Raw genomic sequence first — 22,264 nt, forward strand, 5'->3', positions numbered from 1 at the left:
AATTTATAGAGTACTTTATATTAAGAAGTGACTGTCCCAAGCCCTAAAACCTAACTTTCAACTTCACTTCAAATTTTAAAAAGTTTGTTTTTAAAATATGTTTTTGATGTCCCACATTTTCATGTCACTGCCAAAACACAAAACGTTATAGTCCATTGGCTGAGCCTGGTTGGACAGCAATATTGTGTTTTTATGTAGGTACAAATAATTTTATTCTATAAAGCAAATAATGCTAATACCAACTATTTAAATTACGCGTTTACTTGTAATTGCTTATAACTGTAGAATTATGCAATTGGAACACAAAATTATTGTTTACATTTTCTTTTTTGAATGTTAAAAATGTTGTTTGTATTTCTTCTTTGACATATATTCAGTTAAATAAAAATGCTTGACTGTAATACCTCTTACTTTCTCTTTAATCCAACAACTACCATTTCTGTCCTTTAATGTGACTATGTCCAATTATTTTTTTATCTCAAAATCCCAAAAAATGTGGGTAGATATAATCATTACTCATTTAAACTGGTAAAATTTCAACAGTTTTGAAAGGATGACAGCAAAGTTTGACTTGCATTTAGTGAAAAAGTACAACAGGTAATGGGGGAGAAAGTTATGTTGTTCATAATTTAATATAAATAAAAAACACCATATGAAAATATGTGTCTAACAATTAAAATAAATCTCTCTCATAAGAGATTACTATTTTTCTTCATTTTTGTTGTGTCACACCATAGGATGCATTTACAGTGCAGTTCAGAGAAAATGTTCAAAAAACAGTGAAAGAATTGACAAAGTTAGTGACCCCTTATATTTTCTCAAATATCAGACTTTAAATAGAGATATATATATTTTTTTTCTTTCAAAAATTGTGCTTTATAAAAAAATAGTTTTTACTGCATATTGGTCAACTACCCATCTACATATGCAAGACTTTATGCGTAAACATTTTCCTAATTTCCCTGATAAACCTAACTATACTTAGTGTCAACCCTTGTTCTAGAGGGTCTGTTTCAAGATTATATAGTGAGATTTCCTCTCTTTAGTCTTTAACCAATGACTCTCCCCATATAATTTGGTCCCAAGACCGTAGAACAGAAATAGACTAAGAGACCTGGGCAGAAATTCTTAACCGTGTCCACTCCTCTACTATTTGTGCTAGACACAGATTGTTGCAATGTAAGGTTGTTCATAGAGCACACTGGTCTAAGAGCAGACTGGCTCGTATTAACCCTGCCATCAACCCTGACTGCAACAGGCATCGCTCTGGCCCAGCCATGCTAATCTTCAGTTTTCAACTCTCTCGTCATATCCTCCTCTAATATTCTGCCCCCTATCACTGGCCTGTTTGGTGTCCTGCCCGCTGGTCAATTGCTACCACATTATTTCATGAACTTTATGCTTTCCTCACATTGCTGGCTAGATGACAAATTTTAGTTAATTGGAAAAATCCACCATCACATTCTCAGTGGATAAAGGATGCCTCGAAAAAATTAAGAGATGATTTATGTGTGTATGTATGTAAAATACAGTGGTCTACGCCATACTGTGCTATATAGCGCTCCGTATCGGCCTGCAAGATCAAAATTGCACACGCAAATTGCGTTCATCAGCGATTTTGGTGCCATTGCCTGATCTGCATTATTCCTTTAGTGAATCGGGCACTAAACAAGTGTATTAAAACTGTCACTTTTATTAGCTGCAATTCATTCTTGGTGAATGTGTCCTAAAGTTTGTAATGGAAAGCACCTTGTTTGTACACCTCATGAACATGATTTTATAAAATGTGTTAACAAATTGTAAAACCTAGTCTCGCATAGCAGACCTTTGACTAAAATGGCATTAGGGCTGGGGCTCATTGAAGCATAAAAAAGCCAAGAACCCCCTACTCAGACATTTCGTGCCATTTTTTCTAAATGGCACGTAATGACAAAACCTAATTATGAAGATCAGGCAATGGCGCAAACGCGCCCACAAAACATTGCTGAACATAATTTGCATGCGCAATTTGGATAATGTGGGCCAATACATAGCGCAGGATGCAACAGACCACTGTGTTTTACACACCTTGCCGGTGTCATGCCGATTTTTGACTCCCTATATCCTCATATTTAGGGGTAGGTGTAGGGATGGGATTTAGTGGTAGGGACCAATGATGGTTAGGGGTGGGGGTGGGGATTGGCTTTAGTGATAAGGGCCAATCACATAGTGGGGAGTCTGGCAGGGAGTAAAAATTTGGCAAATATTTGGCAAAGAAATATATCCATTGAGTCATTCGTGGAGTCAGTGAAGATGTTAAAAATGCCCATATAAATGCTTTTTCTCAGGGTGAGGAAAGAAAAAAAAACATTTTATAAATGGTTCATGTTTTTCTGAGGAGTGAGGCGGTTTGCGATCATCTGTGTTCCGTGACTGCTATCAGGTCCTTAAAATAAAGTATACCGTGCAAGGAAGGGCAGCTGGTGGAATTTCTGGTGTCCTCCTAGGGTAAGATTGTGCCTCCCTGATGGATTGGTGCCCTGCGCAGATTGCAAAATATTCGTATAGGGAGTGGTAGTACTGGGTTCCCTTATTTAGATAGGGGACTTGATTCCCTATGCTATTTTTCAGCATTCACTATATTCCGGAAAATTCTAATGCTTATTTAGTTAAATTTGCTCACATTTGGCCGTTTTTCCTGCTAAAACTAATAGTGTTTATACATTGTATAAATAGGCAAGTAAATTAATGTAGGAGTAGACTATGAAGAATATGTGACATGTAAATTGCAAGATGATGTGATGCTTCTTAAGTAGGGCGGGTGTGTGAGCACATCATATTCTTGGAGAACAAGCTGGAATGGCTTTGATGAATAGTGATCATCCAGTGGGATTTTTCTTTGAATATAAAACAGTCAAATATGTGGTTGCACAGAATAAGAAAGTTGGAATGTTATACAGAATCTTTCAACTCATCATCATCGGATATCTAATCGGGTAAGAGGTTTTGTTTTATTGCAGCAATTATTTAATTTGGTCAAACCTCATTGTGCCTTTAGCTTAAGGTTAAAAACATCTTATGTCAGCTATGAAACAAAAAAGATTAATACATTTTGGGACATTCAAAAGGACACTTTGTATAGATAGAGATTATTAAACCCTTTTAAAGGCTGTTTGTCAGAAGAACCCTCTAGTCTAATATATTCTCCTGTTTTAATGTCTCTTTTTAAGACTGGTTTGATGGTAAAACTTGGTATTATCCAAACAGGTGGGTATTTGTTACAAAAAAACGCTACCAGGTAACAGATGAAACAATTTTGAGTTCTGTGGTAACTAAGGTTAAAGGAGTTGCACTCATCAAAACAGCAGGATCTGATCATAAGCTCTGGGGGCCCGAAGACTATGTTATCCCGCAACAGGTGAGTTACAGCATGACCAAGGGACTTTAAAAGTAAGATTTGTCCAGAAAAACTTTATAAAAGCTAAATACAAATTCCCATATACGTTAGATTAAAACCTTTAAAGTGACTCTGTGTGCATATATCATTAAATGTCAAAATGTATTTTTGATTAACTTTGTGTCCAGGCTGAAAATCGTCTTTTTATAACAACCAATTTTATAGAGACCAGAAACCAAAGACTAGGCAACTGTTCAGAGGTAAGACAAATCTATTTTTTACTGTTAATTTGTCATTACATCAGTTATTAATAAGCCTGTAAGATGATACTATATGCAGTAAAAAAAGTTTATACACATACAATGTATCCCAAACTCATTAAGCTTCATAAACTGACATAATCTTCCACAAAAATCCTTATTATAACTGTTTCTACTAACTTTGAAGGCTTTTGCTGATTGCTATTCTATTCTATACCTTTACTCTGTGGGTTTAGTTTCAAACAGCCCTTATTTCCAAGCAATTACTAATGGCTCGTCACACCCACTTTGCTTTCTAGCTCATCATTATGATCCATGCAGGCCATTAACAGTGTAAGAACATTGTGGTTGCTTGGTATAAACTGGTGTACAATACATTATTGGAATTATATTAGGGAATCTCAGGGGGGTTATTTGCATTACAATGTCAATTAGTGATTGTTTTGATCGTTCAGTTTCTCGAAGAAGCCAAGCACAACTACATTATAAAGGTAAGGGTTTGTGTGCTTGAGGTTTATGTTTATTGTTTATAACGTGTACAGTATATCTTGTTTAGAATCCTAAGGTACTGGATGGCATTTGCACTCAGAATGAAGACTGTACACAGGGAAAGGCTGTTGTGGCTGGCAATGGTATGAATATGAACAAAGAACCACATTTTATGTAAAGCCTGTACAGAGTTGTATAGAGTTTCTGCTGTTTAGAAAATTGCTGTTTTTAAAAGTATGTAAAAATTTGTGATTTTTTCTCCTTAGGAATTAAGACAGGCATATGTCTGAAAAACAAAGACAATTCAAGCACTTGTGAAATTTATGGTTGGTGTCCCGTTGAAACAAGACAACCACAAGAGTAAGATTATTTTTGTTCACTATGAAAGGTGCTGTAAGTGAGTTCAGCTATTTTGTTGACTTAGAGGTCACATAGAGTGACATACTTTTATATATAGGAATTATTTTAGGGATATATTATATGGTTTTTTTTTCCCACCCTGTCTCTGGCCCTCTGTCTGAAATGCTCGGTTTTAAGATGTCTGGCCCTTTAAGACTTCAACGTAACGGTCCACTGTGATTGGCTAACATTGTGCAGCCCTTTTAATACAGGCATATTTTAAATTCAATCCTAAGAAAATGAACTCCTCACAACATTGTAAAACTATATTTCAGGGTTAACACATAAAATAAGCCCAACACATTTCATCTGAATGTGTCAAACTGTTCACTCAAACACAGCATAAACGATCAAACAGTCATGACATTTAAAAAATTAAATGCCAATTTTAACTACCCCATCTTTCAATAACAGTTCCTTTGCAAAACTTGAATCATATTGTTCATACTGTTCCACAAGCAACCCACACTGAAATCTTCTGAATACGCAAACGTTGTACTATCCATAGTGATGTTTGATGCTTCCACAGGCCAAAGCAGAGACGCTGGTCTTCACATCTCACATTTTCCCGGTTTGTTTACATACAGAACGGTGTGTGTTTCTCCCAGTCAGTCACAGCAGCAGAATGAGATATATATTGGAAAGTTGTGCTTCTACCGCTCTTGAGGAGTGCCTCAAAAATCTTCAGGAACACATCAAAACGATCAAAGTTTACAAAAAAGACCAACCGTTAAAAATATAACAAATGAGTGCAAAAATGGTCCAGGATGCCTTCAAAACAGCACAACAGCAAGACAGCACTGTTAGGGTTTCTGGAAGGAGGACTCAAGAGCAGAGATGAGATTTGACAAATAATGTTTTTTAGTTTGAGCGGAGGGTAAAGGGCTGAACTGGAGCAATGGCTGGCTTAGGCCTGAGGTAGGCAAACTCAAAAGACTGAGCCAGGGACTGGGCCCAGAGGAGACTTGACACTGACCTGATTAGGAGATGGAGCCCGATGAATAGACCAGACCAGAAGAGCTTTCATGCCAGAACCAGATAGGAAACCAAACCAGTGGCCCACTACAGGAGAACCAACAGACTGGAGAGCACCACAAGGAAGCCCAGGGAGAACAGGAGGACTGGGGACTGACAAATCGGACCAAATAACAGGGGTGCAAATACGGAGTCTGTCTGTGAAACATAAGTAATTGTAGAGATCAGTGGAGAAAACACTGAAAACACACAAGAGCAGAGCACTAGAGACTGTGAAGCTTGGACAACCAAAATGAACTGGCACAAGACAGCAAACACAGTAGAGGGAGAGGTGATTAACAGAATGGGAACAGCTGTAGTAGATCACTGATAATGAGTGCCATGAGCTGAGGCAGGTAATTAACACAATGGCAGACTCATAAGGGAGGGAGAAGCACGACCCACCCACCCAACAACCCACACACACACACAGAGCGGATTTACCAGCTGATCAGCCCATAACCCCAACAACCACATCTGAATGAAACAAAATGGGGGATCCCTTTTAGAGTTGTAACTTGACACTGTGTCTTTTAAAAGCGGCACGAGATGTATGATAACGGTCAAAGCTGTGCACATTTATGTCCAGACAGGCACATGAATGTGTCCTGTGTAAGTCAACTTTGGATGAATTTCCCATGACAGGCCCATCTCTCTCCTTTTCACTTGTGTGACTGATTGAGCACCAGTGGGTGGGGCCATGGGTACAGTGAATAATTCATAGGAGTTGATATCTTGCTGTCATAGAGGCAGTCATATGCAGAAGTATTTGGTCCTTGTGATGTCAGAAGTTCCACAAATTCGAAATGAGCCGCTTTTGCAGCTTGGTTTAAATAAATGCTCTTTTTATACTAAGGAGGAAGTTGCCAGTTCTGAAACTTACAGTATGTTTTTATTGTACAATGACCTCCTCTATGTCAAAAGATCAAGGAAAATGTTAATTCTCATGCCATGACCCGTTTAAGCCAGTCCAAAGTTCCAGTACTTCATTTTCTACATCATTGCGCATTCCAATTTCTAACATTAATTTAAAAAATATTGATCTCTGGCCTGACCTAGTCACTGAATTGAACTGCCCCCATCCCTTCTACCACAAAGCCTCTCTAAAACCTGATTAACTTAGTTTTCTGATTTACAAAAAAAAAGGGCGTGCCACTCCCCTTATGCTTTTTTGCTGTTTACAGAGCCTAAGTGAATGAACGCCTGTTTCTGCTACATAAAAATATGAATATTAAGACATAATTCATATTAATGAGATTAATACGTCATAATTGTTAGATTCAAAGTCATAATTTTGCAATAAAAAGTAATAATTATGATATAGTAAATCATTATTATGAGATAAATGACCACACTTGGCAGAGCGCAACATGCAACAACCATGTGCTGAGTCTTTCTTATCCAATTTTCATGAGACCGCTAATCTTAAGCGCAATTTTGTCCCAGCGCAAAGCGCAAGTGTGTGTGTGTGGGTGGGAGTGTTTGAGCTACTATGGGTGTAAGCATGCAAACTCTGGGTGTATGCACACAAACTAAATGAAGGGTCACAAATCACAATTTCCTATTTTCCTAAGACATCTGAGAACCACCTGTATTCGTGGAGCAAAGTCTAAACTCAGTTCCTGCATTTAGAGTTTGGGGATTCCACCAGCAGCAGATGATATTAAAAAACTATAGAAATATACAAGCCATGATTTGTGTATCAGTAGATCAATACGATTAATTACAGTATACTTACATTCTTTATAATTACATGTAGTTTACATTCAATTAGTCCTGACAAGCACCACGTTTTCCATGTGTATGTAAGATGTGTTTCACTGTCATAAAAATATGCCTGACATTCAACAAGGATGAAGTTAAAGGAATATTAAGTTAAGCTCAATCAACAGCATTTGAGGCATAATGTTGATTACAAAAAGTAATTTCAACTCATCCCTCCTTTTCTTAAAAAAAAGAGAGAAGAAGAAGCAAAAATATGTGTTACAGTGAGGCACTTAAAATAGAAGTGAATGGGGACAAATTTCTGAGGGTTTAAAGGCAGAAATGTGAAGCTTATAATTTTATAAAAGTTTTTACATTAATTTTTCTGCTAAAACTAGTGTTTTATTTGAGCTTTAAAGTTGTTATATAGTCATTTTAAAAGTCATTTTAGGGTTTGTTTACATTACATCATCATAGCAACAAAGTTGTAAAATTAGCTATAACTTTACACAGAAAAGATTTGTATGATATTGTATCACACTAAAATCATGTTAACACGCATATTGTTTATCTTGTGAAATACTTTTGAAACAGTGAATATTTTAATGTTTTTATAAATCACTATAGATTGGCCCCATTTACTTCCATTGTAAGTGCCTCACTGTAACCCAGATTTTATTGTATTTTTTTAAAAAGGAGGGACGATTCAAAAAATATTTTTTTGAACATTCCTTTAAAGTGCAAAAGAACATATAAATAAAATAAAAATATTATTTTAATGCATTGCATACAACCATTGCCCAAATTCTTATGAATGTGCTGTCTTCATTTACATCGGTGTTGCTTGAAAGGGAGTGGAATATATAATAGGCACAGTAACCAGAGAAGAACCTCTTCTGCACCAACCTTTTTCGCCAACACTAAGGTCTACGTAAATACATGCATGAAAATACCCAAACTTCATGTCCTTGGCCATACATATAATTTAAGCACAGTGCAGCGCTTAGTGGTAGCACTCTTAAAATAGGGCCCAATATACTGTATCATAATACATTTTTTGTCATATTAACAATTTAGTATATCATATTTAAGTCTTGTTATAATCACAATTTTGACTCACTTTCTGGTCATTTTTACTTTTCATCTCATAATTCTGCCTTTCCAAAACAATTTATATAATGTAGCATAAGTAGGCTTCCATTGTGCCTAGCGCTGTCACAGAGATTGTGATTTCTCAGGACACATATTTCAGTTATATTTATCAGTTAATAGGGACATTTTGTGACATTTTAAAAATGGTTACAGCTCTTTTCAAGTTCTCTTAAAAAGCTCAACCCAGACAGTGCTCAGTGAAATATGCAAGCAAAGTGATCAGTGATGAAATAATATAATCCATAATAGTGATGAAATAATATTGTAATCCAACATATAATGTTAATTTATGAGTGAAATGTTCTTTGAATAGCTTAGCTTTGTCCAGAGCAGTCAAGGATTTCACTCTCACTGAGATAAATAATCTCAATACACTGCCTAACCTTGAGTTTGTTTTTTTTTGTTGGAAAGAGAGCCCTTGTTGAAAGCTGAAGACTTCACCTTGTACATAAAGAACTTCATCAGGTTTTCCAAGTTCGACTTCTTCAAGTAAGAAATTTACTCCAATCTAGGCAATTCTATGAGTAGAAATTCTATGTAAGAAACAAGTATATAAAACAATTTAAAGGATATAACACTGCATTATAAATATGCAATTCTAACACTACTCTGCATACCTAGAATGTTTTTATTTATTTATTTATTTATTTTATTTTTTTACCTCAGATCAAATGTTGACAATATCAGTGCAGCATATTTAAAAAACTGCACACATGACATGACACTTCACCCAACTTGTCCTATATTTCGTCTGGGTGATATTGTGGAGAAAGCAGGACAATGCTTTCATGATATAGCCAAGAAGGTGAGGATACATTCAAAATGTAATAATGTTTACATTTTCATGTTGATTATGTTTGCACAAATTTAACAATTTCATTCACTGTACATCATATGCATGCACAAGCTTATTATAGCCAGTATTGGGTATGACACGATAACAAAGTAAATGACTATTGTAATCTAATTACTTTTTAGTACAAAAAAAATATTGTAATCAAATTACAGTTACTGATTTTCAATTAAGTTACTATTAAATTACTTGGGTTACACATATTTTTTAAATAATATTATTTACGTAAAACAGTAATTACGTTACATACATCTGCTGTCTTTGCGAAAGCTGAGGGGTGTTCACAAACCAGTAATAACCAGACAAATCGTAATAAAAGTACGAGATGCGGAAATCGTACTAATTGACTTGTTCAAAAGTTTAACCCCCTAAGCATACAAAGTACACTTTGGTCTGACAAGAATGCTGAGTACAGGATGCGTGACGCAAATCTCATCATCTGCAGAGTGCTCGAGCACTGAATGCGTGCAGCCCCATTTTTCTAACCACGCGTCTTTGAACATGCAGCGCGTCTTTGAACATGCAGACGTATTTGCATGAATTAGTGGATCCACAAGGTGGCAATACTCACATTTGAGCCGTTGCTGTCACAAAGAAATGCTAGAAGACATAATCATCGGTAAATAACAGGAGACAAAGGTAAAAACAACAACTGTACATATGCATGTCAAGAGAGTGTGAGGAGGTCAGGAGATACCTGCATTTGTATAGCTCGAGTCTGAAGGAATATTAAGACATCTTTATGTGTCTAAACTCCTGAAGAGAAAGTCAAAAGTTTCTCATAGCAGTTGTAGCATGCATGCGCCAAACGCCTGTAAATGCGCGCACTGTCAAATGGAGTATACTTCGACAGGCTCATGTTAGACTCTACGTAGATGCTGAGCGTTCGCGTCAAAATCGAAGTATACTTTGGGCTTTACCCAAACCCAAAACCTAACCATGATTTTAATATGAAAATAACTTTTGAGTACCATGAAAGAAATAAAAAATTGTGTTTGTTTATTGATTGAAGGCGTACCTTTTCATACATGTCAAGTCATACAGTATCTTACGATTTTTCCATTGCGTATGAATTATGAGTTGTCATGAGACTATGATGGTGTGCACCATTGTACGAGTCATTGTAAGGGAGAAACATGTGGGGCTATGTATTTGGCATGCATGTGACAACGGACAAAGGGGAAATGCAGATATTATTTTTTACTTGTTGAGCAGAAAAACAAAAGTTGGTTTGGGTTTAAGAAAGTAAAAGTAATTTAATAATTAATCTGATTAATTATTAATTAATTAACTAATCTGAGGTAGTGCAGCTGTTAATACCTAAAGAATTGAGACCTGGGAATCCCAAAGTGCTGAACTATATTTTCAAAGGATCTCAACACTCCATTCTCATATAGGTCACCGAGCATATTAACCCTCCCACATTTGTTCATACATGCAGAACTAACTAATAAAACTAACTATTGGGAAGCCCTAGCCCACCTTTGTCAGTCGGCCTATGCAACCTACTGCAATGTAATCTGGGACATTTACCATTCCAAATGAAGGACTTTGTTATGTTATGAAATTGCTTGAAATGAGAGAGGGGGCATCTACAGGGCGAGATTATAGCAGGTAGTTGAATTTTGGAATACAATTCATTTTAATAACATTAAACTTCCCAATCATAGATAAATGTAATGAAGCCCACCTGCCCAAATCACTCGGCTGAAAATCCGTTACTGGGCAGTACACTGTCAGAGCCAAAGCTTCAGATTTAGACCAATTAACTCTGTACCCTGAAAACTTAGAAAAGGAACTCACCAGCAGATGTCACTGAGGGAATGGTAGAAAAATATATATATCTAAGCAAAAGTTTCCCTGCTTTGTCCCCCGACTCAAAGTATGACTGTCTTGCCCTGAATAGCCAAAACTCAGAAACAAAATAGTATTTTATCTGTATTTCAATAGGGTCAATTCTCTGAAGCCTTTAGACGACATTCGGCGCTTCAGCTCTGCCTCTGCAATTTAATATTCCCTTCCAATTCCACAAGTTGTTGTGCTTTGAATTTTTTGGTGAATGAGGTAAACTGTATGATATGGCCCCCAAGAATTTCCTTAAGTGCCTCCCAAGCCGCGGATACTGAGGACCAGTTGGTCTCCATATAAACATTGATTTCAGCCTTTAGCATTTGTTGGAATTCAGGAATTTGCAAAAGGGATACATTAAAGCTGCAACTATATGATTTATTTTTCTCCGTATGTGGCAACACCTCTAAACACACCTGGGCGTGATCTGAGACTAAAATGTTTCCAATTGAGCAATCAACAACAGATGAAATCAGGGACTTTATCTGTTCTAGAATAAGATCTATAAAATAAACTCCTGTCGCTAGGTGGAAACTGCACAAAAAGAGTGCGCAGAATCCTAAAACAGTCAAGTAAAAGTTCAGTGAGCCAGTCCACTCAGCTGCAAAGTGAGTACCACAAGATGACTTAGTCACTCCATTGACTTTATGAAGGACATCGCTTGCTTTGGGCATGTGAATGTTTTACAGCCATCCTTAGCATCTATTCTCAAATTGAATCAATCACGTTTCTCTCTTGTCGAGTTTGCAAAGTCTGGGAACAAGAAAATGCTGTGGTTCTTCCAAGAAAGTCTTCCTTTACTCATCTCATGTAGCACAAGATCTTTATCGGATGATCTCAGAAATTTGTCCAGAATTGATCGGGTCTTGTCTCATTCCGCGGATCACCGAGCCGGCACCTTGTGAGCTCCCTCGATTTTCGGCTTACGGCCTGCTATGTCGAGCAGACTCGGAAAGAGCCCATCTAGGAATTCCACCATATCCTGTCCCTCCACTCCCTCCGGGACTCCCATGATATGGATTTTGTTTTTCACGTCCTCCAACTTCTCCCAGACATGCTCCAAATCCACCTTGTTTGCTAGCGGATTAGTAGATAATTCCCTCTCCAAGGACTCCAGGTAATCAACCTGTTTCTCAACGTCCCCCACTCTTTTAACCACACCAGTAAACTTCGCCTCCACGGCAGTGATCGATCGACGTATAAAAAGTATTCAAACTAGCAAAGTGCGCAGAGCTCACCAGTCATATGTCCAATCCCCACATTGCGTCACGTGACTCCTCGCCGATTACTTCTTTTGAGTAATTTAACCAACACCCTGATTATGCATTCCAGTATTTTGGACACACAAAGAGGCCAGTTCACATTTTGTCCTAGCCAATCAGTCCAGATATTTTTGTTGTGCAAACTTATATAATTCAAAATAATTCTTACTGTAACAAAACCAATTTAAACACGTCTGATTCTTATGTTGTTATATAATGCCAGGGTGGTTCAATTGGCATTCTGATTGAGTGGCAATGTGACCTTGATAAAGATTATTCAGCGTGCAATCCTCACTACAGCTTTATACGTCTGGACTCCAACATGTCAGCCAATGCAGGATATAACTTCAGGTAAAAATACTTTATACTTTACTTTATATAATACTTTATACTTCACACTTATGCTTTAAAATAATTTTAAGTGCTCTTTTCTGATTTCTTTGTCTTGTTCATCCTGTGAAATTAAAGGTGTAACTTTTGTCTTTGTCATTTGGAAATGTAGAAATGTAGTATTCACAGTCAGCCATGATTATTTTAATCATTGAGTGAAAGTGTAAAATAATAGGACAGGCTAAGATTAATTGAGTAATATTTAGCTGGTCATGTGATTCTAACATGGCAGCCCCCATGTGCGGACCCTCTCCATGTAGAATAAAACAGCTTTTATAAGGTTACTGCTATGACTTTTTAAATATGAGTGGTCATTATTTCCTACATATACTGCAAAATTACAATTCATGTCTTTGGGAGTTACACTTTTTTAAACGAGGTAAATGAGTAACCATAATGATTGAATTTCTCCAATGACTTCACAGATATGTACGCCATGTCAATAATGCTAATGGGGAGATCCACAGAACACTTTATAAAGTATTTGGAATTCATATTGACATCATAGTTTTTGGAACGGTATGCTACTGAAATACTAATGACCATAAAAGGGAATTATAAATAAATAAACAAGCTGTGTTTAAATATTTTTATATATTGCTATTTTTTTCTCCTTTTCAGGTAGGAAAGTTCAGTATAATTCCTACAATGATCAATATAGCCTCAGGTCTTGCTTTAATGGGTGCTGTAAGTATGTAAATATTCTGAATACTACAGCCGTGTCCAAAAGTATTGGCAGTGAAATAAATGTTGTGTTTCGCAAAGTTTTCTGCTTCAGTTGTTGTGGTGTTTATTTATTATTGTGCAGAGTGATCAGATGCATTTTAAATAATTGCAAAAAGCTTAATTGGCTAAAGAAATTAACTTTATCACAAAAAACATAATTTCACAGTTTTTTGGCCCTGGCACAAAATGACCAGCTAACATCATTTCACTAATCATATCTGCAGCACCTGGGAAAGTGTTAACGAGTACTAGTCAGGTGAAATCACTCATTCTGATTGGATTATAAGAGAAGACTGATTACTATAAAAGGAGGGAAGAAGTGCGTCCAATCATTGTGTTCTTGTTAGCAATGGTTTCCTCTAAAGAAAGACGTGCAGCCATCATCGCGTTGCATCAAAATGGCCTCACATGCAAGGACATTGTTGCAAAGAATATTGCACCTGAAAGAACCATTTACCGGATCATCAGGAACTTCAAGGAGAGAGGTTCAACTGCTGTGAAGAAGGCTTCAGGATGTCCAAGAGTGTCCAGCAAGCTCCTCCTGAGGAGTCAGCTATGGAATCGTGTCACCACCAGTGCAGAGCTTGCTCAATATTGGCAGCAGGTTGGTGTGAGGGCATCTGCACGCACAGTGAGGCGAAGACTTTTGGACAGTGGCCTGGTGTCAAGAAGGGCAGCAAAGAACCCACTTCTCTTCAAGGAAAAACTTCAAGGACAGACTGAAATTCTGCAGGAAGTACAAGGATTGGACAGCAGAAGACTGGTGCAAAGATATTTTCTCTGAAGCCCCCTTCCGACTGTTTGGGACGTCTGGAAAATCGATAGTCCGGAGAAGAAAAGGTGAATGCTACCATGAGTCCTGTGTCTTGCAAAAGTGCCAAAATCCTGAGACCATCCATGTGTGGGGTTGCTTTACATCCAAGGGAGTGGGCTCTCTCACAATTCTGCCCAAAACTCTGCCATGAATAAAGAATGGTATCAAAACGTCCTGCAAGAGCAACTTCTCCCAACAATCCAGGAGCAATTTGGTGATGATACGTGCATTTTCCAGCATGATGGAGCACCATGTCACAAGAAAAGAGGGATAATGAAGTGGCTTGGAGATCATTACATTGAAGTTTTGGATCTGTGGCCAGGCAACTCCCGGATCTTTATCCCATCGAGAACCTGTGGTCAAACCTCAAAAGGTGAGTGGACAAACAGGAGCCCACAAATTGTGATCAACTCCGAGCACTAATAAGTCAAGAATGGATCGCCATCAGTCAGGATTTGGCCCTGAAGCAGGTATCCAGCATGCCAGCGTGAATTGCAGAGGTTATGAAGAACAAGGCCCAATACTGTAAATATTGACTCTTTGCATAAATTGAGTGTTTTTGCCAATAAAAGCCTTTAAAACTTATGAAACACTTATCATTGTTTTCCAGTATACCATAGAAACATGAGAAAATTATCTACAAATACTGAAGCAGCAAACTTTGCAAAACACAAAATTTATGTCACTGCAAATACTTTTGGCCATGGCTGTAGAAAGTCTCCTTGTATTTTTGTTAAAAAATAACATTATTAATAGCTACACAAAGTCATTAAAGGAGGCCATTGTAAAAACAAATATAAATTCAAATTAGCATTAAAGGGAAAGTTCACCTTTCAGTGCCAGTGAATGATGACCAGAATTTGAAGTTCCACAAAGCACATAGTCAGCATAAAAGTAATTAATAAGACTCCAGTGGTTAATCCATGTCTTCAGAAGCGATATGATGGGTGTGGGTGAGAAACATTGTTCTTTTGTTTTTGGTGATTCGCATTCTTCGTGCATATCGCTACCTACTGGGCAGGGAGGAGAATCTATAGTAAAAAAGGACTTCCAATTTATAATTTCTCACCCACACCTATTATATCACTTCTGAAGACATGGATTTAACCACTGGAGTTTTATGGATTGCTTTTATTCTGCCTCTTATGTACTTTTAAGAGTTTTAATGTTCTGGTCACCGTTCATGTACATTGTATGGACCTACAGAGCTGAAATAATATAGTAAAACTCTTAATTTGTGTTGAACAGAAGAAAGTCATACACATCTGGGATAGCATGAGTGTGAGTAAATGAGAGAATTTTCTGATTTGGTGAACTATCCCTTTAATAATTCACAAAAATTGTATTTCATAATCCGTTGTCATGCATCCTCCAGTTGAAATGTTAATAGCGGATGACATGTTTGTTTTTCAGGGAGCTTATGTCTGTGACATAGTACTTCTGTACATGATGAAGAAGAGAACACTTTACAGAGGGTCGAAATTTGAGAGAGTAACAATGTATGTATCAAAATCATTTGTGGCATGCTACGCATTTGTTAGAATGTAGTGTTCTTTAATTAAATAATAAAGAGTAAATATACTTTGAGTATTGCATATCCTCTCAGAAATTATGTTGCTTAGTATGTCAGATGTGATATGTTCAGCACATGTAACTGCGAGAGCATTAATCACCTTTTATTATATCTCCTTAGAAATGGCAACAGCTCAGAGGCGCCAACAGGTCTGCAAAAACGGCTGAATCAAGCCTGTTTTGACTAGGGGTACAGGCTCATTGTGCTTTAAAAAAGATTCTTCATTATAAATGATTATATAAAAAGAATTGTACCATTATAAAGAATTATCTAGAAAATATCATATGCAAATTGTGTCTCTGTACATTTGAACGATTGTACACTGAAACATTTTAACCTAAAAAAATTGCTTTATTTAGTAACAGTAAAAGGAACTGGTTTGGTTCTAGTCAAAATATGATTTAACATGAATAAATGTGACTAAATTAGATTGCACTAGATAATCTAATTTTAAGGGTTTTAAGGTAACAATTGCAGGCTACTACACTTTATTTGGAGTAGTGTCTTGTCTGTGTGGATGTCTATACGTATTTGCTTGTATGTTAAATGTGTACATGAGCATTTATGTCTGAGTTGAGATATGGGTGTTTATGAAAAACAGGATAACAAAAATATATTTGACCAGTGTTTGAATTGTATCAGAGCTCTTTGAAGGGACAAATTACTAAAAATTAATTAGTAGCCGATGTTCTCTTCCATAAAGACTTTCTCTCACAGGATCAACATCATGCTGTGCATTTCCCATCTGAACACACTGCTCAACGCTGTTAAGAATGGTCCATGCACCTACGCCAATGTTACTGTCATTTTACAGCATTTTTATTGCCAGTATTTCAAAAACAACATGTAACTTACATTTTCAAGAACTCATACTTACTAAATAGTTAGCACATTCTTTTGCACCTCCTTAAACATTTACTGTCTTGGGTCGGAGACTGTAAAACTGGCGACTGTATTCCAGTGGATGTACTGTATTAACAGGAGCTCATGAAGAATTTAAGAATGCTAAAATAAACTGTAAAAAAAAAAAAAAAAAAAATGCAATCCATGACAACTCAAGTGCTGTGTTAACCTTAAGTTATTAAAACTGTTAACCATACTAAGGATAAATAAATTAAATGAACCATCTTTACGATGGTTGCCTTTAATTGTTGACAGCTTGATTGTGTTTCTTTCCAACATTTCAGTGGAATCATCTGTTAAACAAATAAAAATGCATTGCAAAACAACAACAAAAACCCACCTTTATTGTTCTAAGCATCAAACCAAACAAATTGGCATCGAGTTACTTCCACACTACATGTAAACTTACTGAACATGGCCTTTGCAATGGCTCTATTCCTGTTGAGCCTTTGAATGGGTTGAATGTGTAGAAAAACTACCAGCTAGTTTTTGCTTAAAAGGTTTTAGTTTTGTCACCTTTTGCAATTCTGCCCTGACATTGATCACATTAAGTGTCCAGGAGTTGCATTCACAGCTTCCATTACTTTTCCGTGTCACTGAGATTGATATGATGCTTATATAGATAGCACACTCATGCCAGAAATTCCATTTTAGCACACCATTGCTAGGAAAAGCTGAAATCTTCACATGAAGAACATCATCCTGTTTTCCAAGTTTGACTTCTCAAAGTAAAAATTCACATCCAATTTTTCAAATCAATAAGTGATGAGCAAAAAAATGATTGACTATAACACTTTATTATGACCAAGTCATTCTAACATTACCATCTCAAATATTTTTTCCTCTCAGATTAAATGTTCTAAAACACATTATGAAACATTTTTAAAGAGCTGATTGTATAAGGAGATTGCTCACATATAGGCCAACTGTATTTTGGTTAGGTGACATTTCAGGATATCGCCCTGCTGGTAAGGACACACTTAAAAATTAATCATTTGAATGTGTTTCCATAAATTACAAATGTTTTACTTATTGTACATGAATTATTTATTATTAATTATTTACTGTACAGTATGATCATATCAATTGAAATACTAATGGTGGCAATAAGGGAAATTACTTGTGTTTCAGGAACCTGTGTGCATACAGATGTTTAAATACACATTAAGTACATGTAAATATTTTTGTCTTTTCCATGCTGGAAAATTATAGGCTCAGGTCTTGCTTTAATGGGAGCTATAAGTATGTAGATGATTATGCTGTTGTGTGTCCAAATTACTACTTTAGATCTCTTTTGTGCTGTAACAATGATCTGTGAATGTAGAAGCAGTGGTAGCTGCACAAAGTTACCAGAAGAGGTCCTCATAATAACACAAAACTCCAACCACACGTAAAACTGTAAAGTTGATGTAAATTTAATTAAGCATTAATCCTCCAAAATAACTCATTTTAGATCATTAGCTTTTTCCTCAGGGTGTTTACATCTGAGACATGGTACTATTCTACATGGTAAAAAAGAGCACTCTTTGTAGAGAGACAGAATTTGAGACAGTGTGTAAGAAGCTATATAACAGAAGCATGCATGCTAACCATGTTCCAGACATAAAATGGCATACAATTTGAGTAATGCATCTCTCAAAAATGTCATAAGTAATTCCTGGGATTCGGTCATATAATTCCCCCAGACTTGACTAAAATGAAAAATTTAAAGCTTTTTACATGAAGTTGATACATCCATTATAATTAAATTAAATAATTATTGCTTTAAAATAATCTTTATCATAAAAGATTTTCTTCTTTTTTTATCTTATAGCAAGCAATTGGTCATGTCCCTGAATTTGAACCTAGAAAACAATGAATAGGCCTAAAACGAGCAAACTGTCTTTAAGTTTTGTCATTAAAGGAATATTCCGGGTTCAATACAAGTTAAGCTCAATCAACTGCATTTGTGGTGTAATGTTTACTAACACAAAAATTAATTACGACTCGACCCTCTTCAGTGAGACATTTACAATGGAATTGAATGGGGACAATTTTTGGAGGGTTAAAGGCAGAAATGTGAAGCTTATAATTTTATAAAAACACTTGCATTAATTCTTCTGTTAAAACTCGAGTATTATTTGAGCTGTAACGTTGTTTAAATTTTCATTTTTACAGCCGTTTTGGGGTTTGTTTACATTACATCGTCATGGTAACGAAGTTGTAAAATTGGCTATAACTGTACACAGAAAAGGTTAGTAAGTGATATTATCACACAAAATCATTTTTACACATATAATCTTTATGCCTTGTGGTTATACTTTTTAAACAGTGAGTATTTTAATGTTCAGAAATCGGCCCACATTAACTTCCATTGTAAGTGCCTCACACTGTTTAAATAAAAGGAGGGATGAGTCAAAACTAACCATTTTCAGCCAATTCAAATGTTGTTTCCAATCATACCTGACATTATTAACCAGAGGTGGCATCATTCAGCTTTCTTCATAAGGAATGAGATAATTATTATTCAGATTTTGAAGTGTATAGTCAGATGGGTCTTGTTAAGCTTGACAACTCAATCCCGTCACATGAAATTAAAATAATAAATCAATACTTTTCAAAATGATATTTTATCCAATAAATATATAGTATATAGAACTTATTAATTTAATGCCTGCAATGTGGCTGTCCTACACCACATGAGGAAAAGCAAAACAAAACAATAAATACACAACTCCATCATATTCAACCCTGTCACATGTAAACTTGTGACGGGGTTGAGATATTCACTACATTTATGAGTAATGTAACACAAATATAGATCAGTAAATATATTACACATTACAAATTAACCAAGCATTTCTGGTGGCTGTGAATTAGACCTGCACAAAGCTCTGAAGGAATAATGGACTTACAGAACCGCTTCAGCAAAGCCATATTCTGTCTGTGTGAATGGCTCTTTTGAGGTCTGTAAAGGATTAATGGAAAGAAGTTGGCGAGAACTGGCTTGACGATATAAATAATAGTTTAATATAAAACTGAACCAAAAAGAAAACACACACACACACACACACACACACACACACACACACACACACACACAGGTGTCGGACAGCTGTCCATAAATCTCTCTCTCTCTGTCACACTGCCATCTTCGGTCGGCCTTTATCCCTCTCGAGTTCTAATTAGCCTGATTAGGGTCTGGATGTGCGGAATCACAACCCGGCCCCACCCTCCGCCCTGCCACAAGGTCATATTGGGTTAAGGTCTGGGCTCTGAGAGGGCCACTTCAAAAGGTGGATTTTCTTTTTTTAAGCTATTCTATAATGGATTTACTTCAGTGTTTAAGGTCACTGCCCTGCTGCATCTGCCAACTTCTACTGACCTTCAGCTGGCGCACAGACATGACATTATCTTGTGGGATATCTTGGTGAACTTGGGAATACATTTTTTCCTTGATAATGGCAAGCGGTACAGGCCCCGAAGCAAGTAAACAGCCCCACCATACTTCACCATTGGGATCACTGATGTAGAACTGTGGCTACAGGGGTGCTTCACTTACATTGGTCCACGTCACTTACATTTTCCACAGTATTCTGAAAGTTTAATGGGATGTGTTTAATATAGACGTGAGATATTCTAATTGTTTGTGAGTTGTTAGTTTAAGCACATTGTGTTTGTCAATACTTTTGACTTTGATGAAGATGAAATTACATCTTATGACCAATTAATGCAGAAAACCAGCTAATTCCTAAGAGTCCACATAATTGTTCTTGCCAGTGTATTTACTTCAATGAAAAATGTGTTAAAAATATGAGGGTGCAAGTAGTCTAGAGGTTGAGATTGGGTTGAGACGAGTGTGATGATTGGATTTTTAAAATGGGAACACAATGAAAAATCTATGTATATTTTGCTGAGCACAGCCTGACATGTTAGGAGCTAGTGCAAAGTTAAAAATTGTAGTTTTATTTAAAAGTCTATTTAAATAATTTTTTACAAAAATAATGAGACCACACACACACACATGCCTATATGTAGCTTCATCACATAAAATTGATAAAACTGTCATAAATATTATATTTGTAGTCATTAAATTGGTATGAGGGATAAACAAGATGTTTATTGTATAACAAGTAGATTCATTTTCAAATCACTTCCATCAAATCCATGATGGGGTTGAGAACAAAAGGTATCCAAGTCAGAAAAGGTCTTCAACAGTGGGTCTGGTAATTATTGTTTGATCTCAAACACATTTATGCAAAACAATTAAAATTTGTCACACAAAAATGTTATTAAATAGCAATTTACCTTTTAAAAAAAAAATAGTTAAGAAGATAAAGGTCAGCTAACATTAATTGTCTCTCCCACATTAAAATGATTTTCTTTTTTATTTGCAAACAACATAAAAATTAAGGTGAAGCAGATTTCTGAGAAACATATTAGTGCTGGGAAAGTAAAAAACAAAGAAAGTACGCTATGTTATACAAAGTACTTACCCACAAATCAAAATTTAAATTAAACAAATTATGGTACATTAATTATAATAATAAATTAAATAATTAATCAGTAATGATTATTTTATTGACTTTGCAATGTAAGCATCATAACAAATGATGTAAAAACATTAATATGGACTAATATGGCATGTTACCCAATGACAGGCTCAAAATGTAATCTTATTACAATTTTACAGTATGTAATAGGGGGTCCCTGCTCCGTCTCTCCACTAAGGATCCTTGGCCTGAAAAAGGTTTAATAATCAATTAAAAATGTTCAAATGTACTATCTTGTTCAATTTCAAGCAACTTAATGCTAAACCAAAATGAGAGATTCCTTTAGAGGTCAATCTGTGACATTTAGATTTGCATATTCTAGATATTTTAAATATCTGATAAATCTATGCACCATTACTTAATAATACTACAAGATGGTGAAATCATAAGAAATATTTACCATAGACAAAAAAATAAAGGAATCAACTAACAATGTTATTATGATTTTTCGTTTAACCCCTACTCAAACCTTAGGAAATGTATAATAGGAAACAAACTTTTGTGAAAGCAAATAACAATGAATATGGAAAGAGTAATCAAATTTGTTCACAATCATTCCTTTCTTAAAATAAAGTGTCTGATAGAAACCTCACTATAATTTGATGCCTGTATTGTATTGATCTGAAATTCTGTTTGTTGATTGGTTGATCTCTACGCGAAAATAAGTTGTAGCTTTTCATACAAGACATGTATCTAGTTCACATTCTTCTTGCATACCTGCTCTCTTATTTTCACATACATATGATGGGAAATGAAAGGGACACAAAGTCTTGTGTGAACGCTTTGTTTCAGTATAATTAGTAAGAGGTTTAAATACTTAATTTGATTCTAACATTATAAAGAATTATGTTTACAGAAGTCTTGAAGGCACTGCACAATGATTATTCCTCATCATATAGTGTACACTTAAAGTGACTGACAGCTATTGTTGAATGTGCCAAAGAAAATCTGAGTGTCAATAATGAAAAT

The 22,264-nt window shown here is 35.9% G+C and overlaps 1 protein-coding gene across 1 annotated transcript; it reads left to right on the forward strand.

Annotated features, from left to right (window-relative positions):
* The first annotated feature begins 2,838 nt into the window (after window positions 1-2,838).
* p2rx8 (purinergic receptor P2X, ligand-gated ion channel, 8) lies at window positions 2,839-16,047 on the forward strand. Its single transcript, XM_052106601.1, has 12 exons — window positions 2,839-2,975; window positions 3,247-3,397; window positions 3,565-3,636; window positions 4,193-4,268; window positions 4,392-4,485; window positions 8,806-8,883; window positions 9,061-9,199; window positions 12,581-12,708; window positions 13,173-13,266; window positions 13,369-13,434; window positions 15,701-15,786; window positions 15,981-16,047. Exons 1-12 carry the CDS (start codon window positions 2,839-2,841, stop codon window positions 16,045-16,047), a joined length of 1,188 nt encoding a protein of 395 aa, XP_051962561.1.
* Window positions 16,048-22,264: the final 6,217 nt, after the last annotated feature.

Source organism: Xyrauchen texanus, chromosome 36, assembly GCF_025860055.1.
Source record: "Xyrauchen texanus isolate HMW12.3.18 chromosome 36, RBS_HiC_50CHRs, whole genome shotgun sequence".
Taxonomy (NCBI): Eukaryota; Metazoa; Chordata; class Actinopteri; order Cypriniformes; family Catostomidae; genus Xyrauchen; species Xyrauchen texanus.

Excerpts from the sequence above, each read along its gene's own strand:
- p2rx8 (XM_052106601.1), top strand. The coding sequence starts at position 2,839 with ATGGCTTTGATGAATAGTGATCATCCAGTGGGATTTTTCTTTGAATAT. Across the intron at positions 8,884-9,060 it reads TCCAAGTTCGACTTCTTCAA|ATCAAATGTTGACAATATCA; the intron begins GTAAGAAATTTA and ends TTTTTACCTCAG. Across the intron at positions 9,200-12,580 it reads TTCATGATATAGCCAAGAAG|GGTGGTTCAATTGGCATTCT; the intron begins GTGAGGATACAT and ends ATATAATGCCAG.